Below are 14,544 nucleotides of genomic sequence, written 5' to 3' on the forward strand. Positions count from 1 at the left end.
ATATAGTCTTATGCTACTGAGAACTTGTATTTATTTTGGTAGGCAAATACATCCCGAAGATTCCCATTCTCTAGTTATTTAATCAAACACTAATCTTGGTACTGCTGTGAATGGACTTTGCAGGTAAAACTGAGGTTACTAAATAGGGTAATTATCCTGGATTATCCATTTGAGCCCAGAGTAATCACATGACCCCTTAAAAGCAAAAGAGGGAAGCAGAAGAATCAGAGATGCAGTGGAAGACAGTGGAGAGATGAGGCAGAAGGGGAGATCAGAGGGAAGTGCAAGGAGGATTCAACTTATTGTTGCTGGTTTTGATGATGGAGGAGGGAACCACCAGCCAAGGAATATGAGTGGCTTCTAGAAACTGACAACAACCCCTGGCCAACCTCAGTCTTAAACCATATGGAGTTGAATTCTGCCAACAACCTCAATGAGCTTGGAAGCCTATTCATCTCGAGCCTCCAGAAAAGAATGCAGCCCAGCCAATGCCTTCATTTTGACCTTTTACAATATGGAGCAGAGAACCAACTGAGCTATGTTATGCCCAGACTTCTGATTTATGAAACTCTGAGCTAATAAACAGGTGTTGCTTTAAGCCAGTACATTGTAGTAATTTGTTATGGCAGCAATACAATCATAGTCTTTTCTATTTACACACATATCCACCATTTCTGGTGCTCTTTATTTCATCCAGTGGATTCAGGTTACCATCTGGTGTCATTTATTTTCTGTCTGAAGGATTTAGTATTTCTTGTAAGGCAGATGTCCATAGGCAACAAATTGTCTTAGTATTTGTCTGGGAATGTCTTAAATTTCACTTTTTCCAAACTCAATAAAAGCTCCATATCCTGGTGATGTCTTTATTATAAAGAAAAAAAAATCCCTAAATCCAGCCTTCAAATTAAAGTAACTATCTTTAACGTGAGAGCAATCCTATTCCCAAAGCCCCTACCCAGAGTCAGTCAAGGGATTGGAGACCACTTCTCTACCATGATTTTCCCAGTTCTCTTTATCAGCCAAGTTTTCACTCCCAGGACACTAACAAATGTGCTGAGCCAAAGGCAACAGAGTTCACCTGTAGACAGGTCCACCATGCCCCACTTTGGAAGACCCACACCCCTAAGCATGTAGAGAAAAGCCCCCAGGCACAGAGTCACACCTGCAGACAGGAGAGTACTCCTCAAACATGCTATAATATTGTAACTTGCACTAGGCAGGGTTAGAAAAGAGACTCTGGTAACTCAAAGGTTCTAGTTGCTATCTACAGCAACTACATATGGCATGGCTCATTCCAGCATACACACGTTATTTTAAAATATGCCACTGGCACTTGGGAAAAATGTAATTTATTTGCACTGCTTCCATTCTTCTACTGCAGTGTTAGGACTTAACATAAGCATCACTCTTCTATTTCCTATTTACATTCATTTGGAATATTACTACAAATACAATATACAACTTAAAAAACTTATGGGGAAATGCAGCTTATGTTTTTTTTCTCTTTACAGGCTTCTCAGTATCATTCAACTTAAATGGAAATTTATATGAACATTTTCTGTACATATCTTAAAGGGCAGAGATTACACTGATAAAGCCAAAAGTATTCTGCACAAATACAATACAGAAAACAGAAAGTACAGATGATGTTATCTGGGGTACAAATATAAACAGTACAGTACCATTAGAGTAACTGAGCAACATAATACCCATACTTCATAGAAATAAAACGGCAAACCTGGAGAATGCTCTGACAAATACTAAACATTATATACACAATGAGGTAAATGTACCTTGGTCTCTTGAGAGGTAATTTAAGTTTAAAGCAATTGATATTTTGAAGCATCTCCTTGACATATACAGAAATATCAAACACCCCATTCCATTGGCACAACGTGAAAAAGGGATATCAAAACACGGTTCATGATATTCAATTCACGAATCTTGTTAAAAAATAAAAACAAATTCACTGAAGTTCTTTTTCAGTTGTAAGAAACAAGTTGAATGTTATTAACTGTATTTTTAAATGTTTACATTTACAAACAAGATTGCATAATGGGATTGAAAAGTTTAATGTACTGACAATCCTCACAATATCCTAGAAGTCCAGCATTCTTAGAGAGAGGGCCCATTGGTATTCCAGTAATCCAAAACAGAGACAAGAAGCTGCAGTACATGTCCAGAGATAATCCTTAGTATCTCAAAATATCTGAGTTGGCATTTTCTGCCTAACTGTAACAGAACCATTATTTGGAATCACTACCATTTGGAGCCAGAACACTGCCATGGTCAAGAAACAAAAGAAACAGTTGACTTATGATTCTTCCAGTGCAAGAATAAAAATAAGTTTTTGATGATGTGACTAATGGCATACTGATTTTGTCGTGCAATTTAATGATCTCTTTGCAATTTAATGATCTTGTTTTATGAAATAGCCTGTATCTGACAGTTCTCAGACATAGAGAAAAGAGGTAACCCATGGATGGACTACAAAATCACGAAGTGACCACTTAGGTTTTGTAATAAGAACTGAAATCTGGGATTCTTGATGGCCATGGCACTGTACACCAACTCAAGGCACTTCTTGAGCACTATCATTATTACAGCAGAATTACAGGCTCAGCTCTTCGGACCTTACCCTGTCTTATGGGGGACACAACTGGCCACTGTTTCTGGCACAACTCCCACTGCCACAGCAGCCACCTTGCTGCTATCCCATTCCTCATCCATGGCTAACGTCAAAGGAGGGCAACCAGCAGGGGCATCTCAAGCCTCATCTGCTCAATCTCCAACTGTGGAGACCCCTCCCTGCCACTTCTAATGACAAGAAAAAAAAAAAAGAAAGAAAAAAGGAAATACGTCCCACAACTTCCATCAGCCACTGTACTCTAGATCTCTAAAGCAGCTCTTCAGTCAAAAGGCTGTGGGGGCGGCAACGGTCTCTGTGTCAGGGACCAGCAAGGAGGAAACCAGGTTGCAAGAAACAGCTGGAGCCAGAAAGGATGGAGCAGGGATGTCTATGCCCCACTAAGTCATATTTCCCCCATCCCCACTCCTCCTGGCTATTGGCAAAATGAATGTAGACACACAATTTACTAAAGGTGTTTTAGCCAAGTTGAACCCTGGAAGGAGAGCATTCTAGGATGAGCAGTATAAACAACTGTGTTTTTAAATGACAAAATTATCACTCTAACCAAATTTATCTGCAGTTATTGACAGTAATCATGATCCATCCCATCTTATAAATTACTTTCATTTTCAATATTAGTCAATTGTGGTTTATCAAACCATTCCTAGCCAAAAAAGGAATTAACTGCAGTAATACGTAAAGTCAATTTAGAACTAAACTCCAACTTTAAAAAAATTCCCTGATTCATCGAAAGTACATTTTATCCACTTAGGTAAGAAAAGTATAATTGTAACTCAATCTTTGATTCAATAAAAAATACCTTCAGCAAAAGTGGATTACCTTACATGAAAGTGAGAAATCATGTATTACAACTTTAAATCAGACAAATTTTGGTATGTTCTTAAAATTATATAAAAACAGTTTTAGTGATAAAATGCATTGGTCCCCTGGATTTCATAAAGCAGATCTGGTAAGCTTAGACATGGCCCAAAAACCCCACAAAAAAAGTACCTGATCACAAAATTAGAGATTATTAAACAAGTAATATAACACAACTATAAAAACAAACCTCTCAAACTCATTCATTTGTTTCAATGAAATTATGGTAACTACAGAAAAAACTCAACTTTGTAGTCAAAATAGTAATCTCTAAGCACGTTTTCCCCATGATGTTTTTAAACACATAAAATTGACACTAAATTCCTATGTAGTATGTCACTCATTCTAAAATTACTTTGGTTTTAAGAACAAATAGTCTTTCAAATTTATACTACGTATAAGAGATAAGACATTATCAGAATGCAACTCATTCAGTGTAAATGGCCACTTTCTCTTCCTGACTAAAATCTGTATTGGTTATTCTGACCCTGTATCGGGGAACTGACAGCACTATAAAGTCAAAGTCTTGGCTCACAGCTAGGATAGTTTTTCCTCCCCTTGGAATAAGATCACAGTGATAAAAGGACTTTGAAAACTGCAAAAGCCCTGCAGAGACTTTATAGCATTGGAAGTAAAAACCAGTTATTACAAGCTAGTTTCAACTTAATGTGAGAAGACCATGACAAGTTTGCTTTCAATATTTAACTTGACAAAAACATCCGTATAAATGGAGAAGAACCTATACTCAGAATGTTCTTTAGCTACCACCTCTTCCAAATATCAAGGGTGCACTGAATGCATTACATAAATTACATGTAAAGTAAGCAGTTGCAGTGTACGCACACATAAGGAAACACTGAATTAAAAGCTGCCTTCCTCAAAGTGTAGTGAGACCTCAAAATCACACTAGCTCTAACCTCAGTTACAAAGACAGAGGATCCACCAAACATTCCTATATAACCAATGTGACTCTTGCACATCTGTTATCTATTCAAATTACTAACTACCTTTGCCTTCCTGGAAAAAGGCCTATTATTTAACATTAACCATATTCTAATTTTAAATGTAATTCCTTTCTTAAAAAAATAACACTGTCTTTGAACAGATTAAGAAAAAAATGGCTTACAGAATACCACATAACTTTTCACAAACAGCTAGACAAACTTTCCCTTTTAGAAAAATTAGTCTGTATGATACAAATATTAAAGTACTATAAGCATCTAGAGTGCCACTTGTTATTTTAAAAGTATACTTAGACAACACAATTAAAATGCAAAAGCTTGATGTGAGAATATTCAAACATGATCATGCTAACAATTTACTAATTAATGCCACTTCATTTCTTTAGTGGCTTAAGCACATTTTGGTAGGAGAAAGGCATTTTCAAAATAGAATACCAAATGACATACCACAAAAACCTTTCCAAAAAACAAAACAGAAAAAGTTTGGGTTACCCACATAAATAAGCTTTTTGAATTCAAACACTATAGGTTTTAACATAGAGACTTTCAGCAATTCTACTCATTTCCATTAGAAAGACACAGAAGTGGCACTTACTGGTATACTACAATCCCATTTTGAAGGCATGTAATGTTCTGAATAAGTGAAAGAACAATAATAGTATACAAAATACAATTGCATAAATTATGTTCCTCACTACTATATGAGGTCATTTTTAGACTCAAGATAAGAGTTTTATAAGTGTTAGTTTTAAGATCCTGAAAAACTATAGGACAGTACATTCAAAGTCTGAATCAAGGAACTCTAGTGGTTCAGAATCCTCTGAGAATGTACTAACCAGGAGTAAATCACTTTCTTTAATAATAAGAAATGTTTTATTATAACTCAGTAATCCAACTCCTTTGCCCTTAAAGATGATCTTCAGCACAGCAGAGTTACCTGAAGTTAAGACCAGCAATCATCTTTTTAAAAAACAAGTTTTGTTAATAAAAAATAAAGGTAGACTACACAACATTTTGTAACTGTCCTGGCAAAGAAGCGTTCATAGTGCACAGAAAGGACCCACATGGCTGTTTCCTGGGTCCAAAGAAAAATCCTGGGAAGTTTTTAATTGACTTTATTACACTGCTGCAAAAGGAAGCAAGATCCTTCTGTTCCCTCTCAGTGAGGTAGAACGATTGGCCTCCCAAATTAAAACCCAGGAGCAGATCTGAAGAAAAAAGTTGAGTTCAGGCAAAGCTGCAGAATTACATTTTGATGCCTTCCTGTTGACTGAGTTGTGATAATGTTTTCTTAATCCGCAATGCGGTAAGCCTAGCTGCTCCATTGGCATACCAACATTCTCTCATAATTTTAGCCATTACTCTCAAGGCCTACAAGAAAATACAAGAAAAATAATTAACGCATGTACCATTTTCTACTTGTCTGGATAAGAATCTTTACCTGTAAATTTTCTTTTTAAATGACAGATATACATTTGTTGTTGTTGTTGTGGAAGCATTATTTGTAATAGCAAATGAGTAGCAATTACATAAATTTCCATCAATAGAGTATTGGTGTCAGTGCTGGGAAGCAGGTGGACAAAGAGTGACTCACTTAGCAAACCTGAAAAGGCCAAATCCTAAACCAGAGCTGGGCAAAGCAAAGAAGAAACCTGACCTCACATTAAAATTTTAAGTTTGTACTTTGAAGCATCCAGATCAAATTTTTCTTCTTGAGACAGGGTCTCACTCTGTCGCCCAGAGTGGAATATAATGGCATGCTCTCAGCTCACTGCAACCTTGATCTCCCAGGCTCAAGCAATCCTCCCACCTCAGCCTCCCGAGTAGATAAAATTTCTAAAAGACAAAATCTAGCAGCACTCTTATGTCACATGCAAATCCTTTGAGCATGCTGAAATACATTTTATCTGGGCCTGGAGATGTGATTTTGCTGGAGGTAGCAAGCTCTCTTGGTTATCAGAGGTTCTGCTGAGTCCTACAATAGTTTAAGATGTAAAATCAGCTACTGAACTGAACAGCTTTTTATAGCCTTTTAAGCTACAAAACTTCAAACCTGGAGGAATATTCCCTGCTTTACCAATATTATAATAGTAACAGCTAGCAATTAAGGAGAGAGAGGTTAAAGAAAATTTGTCTTACGAATCCTTAAATTTGCAATTACAAAAACATTTCTAAAACTTTTTGTTAGAGCTGTTGAGAAGCTCAGACACTGCTGGAAAAAAGCATTTTCCCCAAATTCCTTGTTAATGGTCATCTAGGCAATCAGATGAATGAAATGGAAAATCATTTGGAACACCTTTGTAATCACCTTATCTGAGTTCCTCACCTTACAAAGGGATATTAAGGTCCAGAGAACTGAAGTGATTTGTTCAAAGTCAGATCCTTAAAATGGTAGCAGGCTGGTCTAGAATACATGTCTCCTTATTCCTGTCCAGTAACTGTCCACTATTCTGGGTTGTCCTGGCTGAAGGGAGGCATTCATTTTAAAAGTATCTGCCTTAAGTTTGCCTGGAAGATCTAAATTGTTCTGATCACAGGCCACTGCAAATGTTCCATGGCCCTTTCAATGTGCTTACAATTGAATATGAAAACCAAAAATTATTCTGTTTTTACACATTGGTTTGACTGCTATGAAAAAGAAAATTCTTGTCTGTTTTCCTTAAAGAAAAGTAGCAAATTTTCACTTACTCAGCAGAAACAGTTTAGAAAATTGCCTAATATCAAAAAGAAATACTCACTTCACAGCTCTGCCATCTGTTTGGGATATTTGGCCTTAACTTCTGTTCACAAACGACTTTTCTCATTTCTTCAACTGATGGGTCAGAAGGTACAAGATCATAGTAAGGCAGCTGGTAATCTTCATGAATACCTGTATTAGTTTAAAAGAAAATTAGATTTTGAAGAATTTATTCAGCTAATGCCAAACCATTAAAAAGATCACCTGAGAGCCCTAGCACAGTGTCTCATTACTAAAGTAGGTAGGTGGAACTGAGATGATAGCTTTCTCTATCTCATCTACATCTGTATCCACAGGCCACTTCCCTGAGTTGATATTGAGCCCATATCTTGAAACTAAGTATTGCCATGAGATCAATAAAGCCTATTTGAAATGATAGTAAACTATGAGCTGTGATGACCAGACTGACATTTTCCCCTAGAGCCCGATTGTGCAGCAACTGAGATTCTATTCTGTGAGTGAACAGGCTCTCACTTCAGTGAGACATGAATCCTATGAGGCAAGTTTAAGGTTTCTCTACTTGCTTTCTCTACTTGCATCTGTCAATAATATGTCCTATTTACTACAATACAGAAAAATACTCTGTCCCTCACTGCCTCAAAAACCTAAGGCACTAGGTCTCAGCCAAGCCTAGGTCCCCAAGCCTAAGAGACTGTTTCCTGGGTAAACATTAAAAAGTGTTCCATCTAAAAAGTTAGAAGTTAAAACAAACTCTAGAAAACAACACAATGGTAACGTAATTGTATTCTGTGTATGTAATCTACAACTATCAAATTGGAGAAAATAGCCACAATCTCAAAGAAAAAAAATAAGTTTGTCACCCAGGTACATGCTAGAAACAGCTTCCTAGGTGAGCCTCTCAAGCAGCTGTCCTTTCTAAAGAACTATATTCCAATATAACAAGGGGTTGGGTTCTGATGAGTCTCAAGATTCAAATGGAAACAGTTAGAGAATACACTAGCCTAGAGCTGTGCATGTGTACACCACGGCACTGTCCCCTCCCAAAGGTTTCATCGCCTTTGTTTTCTCTGGCACTTGGTGACCTCCTGTTTCAGATGATGGACTGTACATAATTTCATTCAACAAAAAAAGAAGACAATTCTTGAACAACTTCTGTTCATGACAAACTGTTGGGGGAAAGGGGAGCAATTTACCACCAATGGAACATCGTCGAGCAATTTCCCAGAATACTAAGCCCATTGCATAGATGTCAGCACGTTTGAAGGATTCAAAATGTTTCATATTTATGGAATCATCGAGAACTTCAGGAGCCATGTACCTAAAAGAAAATTTGCAAAAAGAACTTTGAAAGTCATGCCCTTACTGCCACATTGTGATGAACATCTGCTCAGACATTTCTCTATACATAGACATCTGCACACAGTATTACAGAGCAAACATTAGACTCAAGAAAAATATTAAATACACACACTGGTTTGCACATTAATGATGTCAACTAAATCCCACAAAATGCTGAAACAGCAGTTTCACGCTATCTGCCTCATGATCTTGGTTTCCAATGAAAGACACACATATAACCATTGTAACCATTTAAGATGTCCTAATGTACACCACCTATACATGTACTAGGCAGAAACCATGCATTTGAATCTCGAAGTCTTCTCACTGAGGATGAAACGAAGGGCAGGAATATACTCCAGGGAAAAAGATAATGGATAGAAAAGAATGCCAGTTCTCCTACTGATGCTACACTAGAGGGTTCTGAAGCTTCAAAAAACTACTAAAATTATGGGTCAGGACCCACAGAGACCTGCAGCAACCACTGCCAAGGACCCCTTAGCTGGTTGAGAGTTGAGAATCCCCAGTGAATCCAGAAATCTCAAAATCATACATGCAATTTGAATAGACTAATGCTGCCAGCTCTCCAGCTCTCTCCAAGGCCAAGGCAGTAGGTTTGAAGAAATGCTGTGACAACATGTGAAAAGGGCTTTGTGTCAGAAATGCCCAGGTTCAAATCTCAGCTCTCTGGCTTATCATCCACATGAAGGTGGCCAAATTATTTAACCTCCACAAGGTGGTTTCCTCATCTGTGAATTAAGGGTAACAACACCTACCTAATTAAGTTCTTTTGAAGACTCGTGGACTCAACAAATATCTACTGAGGATCTACCATGTATTAGGCACTGTGAAGGATGCTGAGAATACAAGTCTGCTCTCAAGCAGCTTGCACCTAATAGAATATGCAGGCAAATAAATAAACAGTTACAACATAATGCGTAAGTGCCTCAATGGTCCCAGTTCAGTGTGCTATGACAGCCCTTGGAGGGACTCCTAAGAGTCTTGAGGACCAGAAAAAACTTTCTACGGGAAAGGTGGGTATGTGGCTGAGAAACAGTAGGGTAATGTATGCTCCAGGTGACAGCATGTGCAAAAGTTCTAAGAAAGCAAGAAAGACATATTTTCAGGGACTGAAATATTAAAACAGCAGGCTAGCTATAGCACAGTATTTGAGAAGGGTGTTAAATGAGACAATATATGTAAAAGACCTATTAGCTAGATGATTGGCACATAATAAGTGCCCTATAAACGTGAGTTACTACTGTTATTATAATTAACATGACTAATAACATTTTCTGGAAGGGTGATCTTCCATCAGCAGGTATCTTTTTAAGTCAGGTAACTTTGGCTTCAGAGCAGGCAAGACCATGAGATCTTCTTGCCTGTTGGCAATCTAATAAAGTACAAGCTTAAGCTGAGTTCAGTGATGATATGTACATATAAAAGAGAAGGGAAAAAAGGTGATTTCAGAAGATATTAAATACATTTGTTTGAAAGTATACCTTTTTGTTCCCACTCTGTGGTTTGGAGCAATATCAATTGTATCTGTGGCTGAATCATGTCTTACTGCCAGTCCTAAGTCTGCAATACAGCAAGTTCCATTCTTCTTTACCAAGATATTCTTTGATTTCAAGTCTCTATGAGCAATGGCTGGCTTTCCTAAAGAATCGAAAATTAAACATGACTGCTTAAAAGGTAATACCAATCACAACTCATATCTTTAGGTTCAAAAGTCTCTTCTCCTAACCCAAATGTATCAAATCATTTCAGCCCACATGACCAACAACACCTAAGCCATTACTAAATAAACTCAAGTGAATCATTACACCTACAGTCATTGAAATTATATTTCTTTAAAGAGAATGGGGACAATAACAATAGATTAACAACTCCAAGACTGGGGGCAAAAAATCTTATCAGTTTATCTGCTGGTGCCTTATGAATTCTTTATAAGAAACTTAGCATAGATTGATATTCCAGCAGCCCAGGAACCAAGCATGTAGATTATCACTTCCCTATCAATTGAAATGTACTCAGTATTAAGTGTATTATCTTTGATACTAACCACTAGAATATGTGTTATTAAAAACGCTTGTAATCCTAGGACTTTGGGAGGCCAAGGCGGGAGGATCACTTGAGGTCAGGAGTTCGAGACCAGCCTGGCCAACATGGTGAAACCTCATCTCTACTAAAAATACAAAAATTAGCTGGGTATGGTGGCATGTGCCTGTAATGCCAGCTACTTGGGAGGCTGAAGCAGGAGAATCGCTTGAACCTGCAAAGTGGAGGCTGCAGTGAGCTGAGATCATATTACTGCACTCCAGCGCGACAGAGGGAGACTCGGTCTCAAAAGAAAAAAAATTATAATGTGGAAAACTTGGAACCTTTACACACTGCTGGCAGGAATGTAAAATGGTTCACACACTTTAAGAAAATAGTATAGCAGTTCTTCAAACCATTAAATAGTGTTATCATATGCTACAGGAATTCAACTCCTAGGTATATACCCAAGATAACCCAAAACATGTACCTACATAAAACTTATACACAAATGTTCATTACAGCATTAGCTACAATAGCCAAAAGAAGAAACAAACCAAATGCCCATCGGCTAATGGATATACAACATATGGTATATCCATACACTGAAGTATTACTCAGCCATCAAAATGACTGAAGTACTCATACATGCTACAACGTAAGTGAACCTTGAAAACATGCTAAGTGGGGGCCGCGGTGACCCCGGGGTTGGGGCGACGTTGGGGCTGTCTGGGCTTCCAGCTGGAGCTCATCGGCGACATTTATCATAACCCAGCACTAGGACTGAACAGGCTGATGTTCGTTTTTCTAGAAAGGCCGAGGCGAGGCCTAGGACGAGGGCAGCAGAGAACACGGGGAGGGAGCCCACCCGTGAGGGGCCATCTGCCGCAAATTGAGCCCTGAGGATTTGGCTACTGCATATAACAACAGGGGGCAAATCAAGTACTTCAGGGTTGATTTTTATGAAGCCATGGATGACTACACATCTGCCATAGAAGTCCAACCCAATTTTGAAGTTCCATATTACAACAGAGGGTTGATACTGTATAGGCTGGGATATTTTGATGATGCTTTGGAAGATTTCAAGAAGGTACTAGACTTAAATCCTGGAATTCAAGATGCTACTTTGAGCTTAAAACAGACTATTCTAGACAAAGAAGAAAAACAAAGAAGAAATGTTGAAAAAAATTGAAATTTTTAACTTAATTCCTTACATCTGCATCTAGTTATCAGTAATTTAAAATAGATATTGAGCTACTTTGATTTATATTTAAGAAATTAATACATTAGCACTGAAAGTTAATGTGTTTAAGGTAGTTAATTTCAGGTTTAATGGTTTTTTTATGAAGTGTAAATACCAATGTATATGTGTATATTATTAAATATTACAGTTAAAAAAAAAAGAAAACATGCTAAGTGAAAGAAGCCAGTTACAAAAGACAACATATTGTATGATTCATTATATAAAATGTGCAGAATAAGCAAATCTATAGACAGAAAGCAGCAGTTGTTGCTTAGGACTAGGAGTTTGGGGGGAAAGGGGAGTGACAGCTAGTGCCTACAAAGTTTCTCTTTGGAGTGATAAAGATATTCTAATATCGACTGTAGTCTTTGTTGGTTGTACAACTCTGAGTATTCTAAAAACCACTGAATTTGAAGTGGGTGAACTGTATGATGTGAATTATAACTCAATAAAACTGCTATAATCAATAATAATAATAATTACAAAGATGGAGCTGGTTAAGATGTGAACTAGCACTTTTGCTGTATGTAAAGTGGGGAATGGGGGAGCCACTGGGTTGCAAGTGGAAAACTGCTAGAGCAAAGAGCTATACTGGCATCTGAAATCCTACATGGCACAAAAACCATAGCATAAAATTACATAACTAAAACTTAGTATTTAATTTTTCAACTGTAAAACTATCTCATGCAGTCTCCTTATCTCAAGGTCAAATATAATTATTAGATGGCCAGAAAACATTTATGTAACATGCTGAAGTTTTCAAAGCACTTTCTCATTTGATACTACACATAAAAATATATTAACTTAGACTCGAATTCTGAAATTAAAATCCTCAAAAATCAAAGATTGAATGCTACTTTTAAGAACTAAAAATAAAAAATCACAGTTTTGTTACAATGACTAGAGAATCTCTAAACAAATTTCCAGATTCCTAGCTCTACTTGAAACTTTAAACTGAAAGATAAAATGTTCTCATCTAAAAATTTTGTTTTACATATCTCCAGTTAGGCTACTTACTATTTTCTTTCTTTCTTTCTTTTTTTTCCTGAGACAGGATCTCACTGTATTACCCAGGTTGGAGTGTAGTGGCATGATGTCTGCTCACTGCAGCTTCGACCTCCCAGGCTCAGGTAATTCTCCTACCTCAGTCTCCTGAGTAGCTGGGACTACAGGTGCATGCCACCATGCCCAAATAATTTTTTGCATTTTGGTAGAGATGGGGTTTTGCCATGTTGCCCAGGCTGGCCTTGAACTCCTGAGCTCAAGCGATCTGCCCACCTCAGCCTCCCAAAGTGTTGGGATTACAGGAGTGAGCCACCAGGCCTGGCCTCCACCTTCTATTTTCATAGACATTATTCATGGAAATTTAAAGCTTAAATAATAGAATTGCTAATAAGAGTTACCTTGGGTACCAACAATCTCCATGTGAAGATGGGCAAGACCGCTCGCTGTGGACAGAGCAAGTTTTATCATTCCTTCCACAGTAACTGTGTATCTGTTTAAGTAATCAAAAAGGGATCCATGCTCGTGATAATCTGACACCAACCAGAGCTGAGTCCAAGTACCATTGTCTGTAAACAGAATTAACAACATTTTGGTTGGGCTGTAGACCATTTATGATTTATTTCTTCAAAGGTTATCACTTTTTACTCTCAATCCTGAGTCACACACTGCAATATAATGCCACTTAAGTCTGTATTTCCTTCACATTTTCTTGTACATTCAGTTTATCTTATATTTTATATACACATCCTTTAGTTCCTCAGAGTAAGTCCCTCTTCTTGAGATAAGGCGAGGATAATTAATCCCATTTAAGAGACAAAGATGGTGACTTTCTTGAGTCTTCACAGATAATTAGTATCAGAGCTGGCACTCTTAACTGCCTAGAAAAATCCCTGGGTCGGGTTGGGTGCTCAGTGGCTGCCCCTGGAAAGAAAAAAGGCTAAAAAAAAGGAAGGGAACAGAGAAGAAAGGAAGAAGGTGAGAAGTCTCTGGAGCCCAGTGGGGCCACAGGGGGAATGGAAAAGTATGGGACAAAATTGAAAGCAAGTTTCGATGAGAAATGATAAGCTTTAGTGACAGATTGTATACATAGTTCACAAAGACGCAAGACAAGATGATTATGATTCCAAGGTTGATAGCTTAGAAAAACAGAAATAGTGATACCTCTAACACATGGGGAAGCTGAAATAGGAACTGAAATGTCAGGAGAAAAAGCTGGAAAAGCTGGGACTAAAACAACTAAGAATGTGGGTTCCAAAATTTCCTCTGTAAGCCAATACATGATTTTAAAACATGTTTTCTCATAGGAATAATGGTAAAGCTACTAGCTAGGCTCCTAGGCTATACTGGTCCACAAAAGTCTAATTTAACCTGGAAGTAGCTAGAAAACCACATATTTAATTAAGATATGAGGAAAGAAAGCATTACAACATTAGGAGATAGCACAATCCAGTAAAAGATGCATGCTTAGAGTCATTCTGACCTGGATTGGAATCCATGGCCTGCCAGTTATTGATGCTTTCTTAGGCAACCAGCCTCTGTTTCTCCTTTTATATAACAAGAATAACATCTTACTTTGTAAGACTGTTAAGATTTAAAAAACAAAATACTAGATTCTTTAGGCAAGAAGTACATAATTTAAACTGTGCTCTTTCTTTCCCTGCTGGTTGTAAAACAAAAGAAAAAATCCATATTGACATGAAACAGCTTCTATTTTGAAGGTATTTACTTGAAGAAGAAAAGCAACTCCAAT

General features: G+C 37.5%; 2 protein-coding genes across 6 annotated transcripts in view; one reads left to right on the forward strand and one right to left on the reverse strand.

Annotated features, from left to right (window-relative positions):
- Positions 1 to 1,333: 1,333 nt before the first annotated feature.
- The window catches only part of TGFBR1 (transforming growth factor beta receptor 1), a 51,306-nt gene continuing 38,095 nt past the window's right edge, over positions 1,334 to 14,544 (reverse strand). For all 5 annotated transcript variants that reach the window (XM_064379542.1, XM_064379550.1, XM_012475764.3 and 2 more), the window contains exons 5-9: positions 13,193 to 13,360; positions 10,009 to 10,165; positions 8,362 to 8,486; positions 7,209 to 7,339; positions 1,334 to 5,841 (exon numbers count right to left, since the gene is read on the reverse strand). In XM_064379542.1, coding sequence (XP_064235612.1) covers positions 5,716 to 5,841; positions 7,209 to 7,339; positions 8,362 to 8,486; positions 10,009 to 10,165; positions 13,193 to 13,360 — 707 coding nt within the window. In that variant the 3' untranslated portion in view covers positions 1,334 to 5,715. The remainder of the gene's footprint in view (positions 5,842 to 7,208; positions 7,340 to 8,361; positions 8,487 to 10,008; positions 10,166 to 13,192; positions 13,361 to 14,544) is intronic.
- LOC110567137 (tetratricopeptide repeat protein 32-like) lies at positions 11,195 to 11,946 on the forward strand. The gene is made up of 2 exons (XM_064375452.1): positions 11,195 to 11,204; positions 11,422 to 11,946. The coding sequence occupies exons 1-2, from the start codon at positions 11,195 to 11,197 to the stop codon at positions 11,736 to 11,738; spliced, it is 327 nt and encodes a 108-aa protein (XP_064231522.1). The 3' UTR covers positions 11,739 to 11,946.

The sequence above is a fragment of the Aotus nancymaae genome, unplaced genomic scaffold (genome assembly GCF_030222135.1).
Source record: "Aotus nancymaae isolate 86718 unplaced genomic scaffold, 86718_ANA_hifiasm-v0.15.2.pri h1tg000003l, whole genome shotgun sequence".
Lineage (NCBI taxonomy): Eukaryota > Metazoa > Chordata > Mammalia > Primates > Aotidae > Aotus > Aotus nancymaae.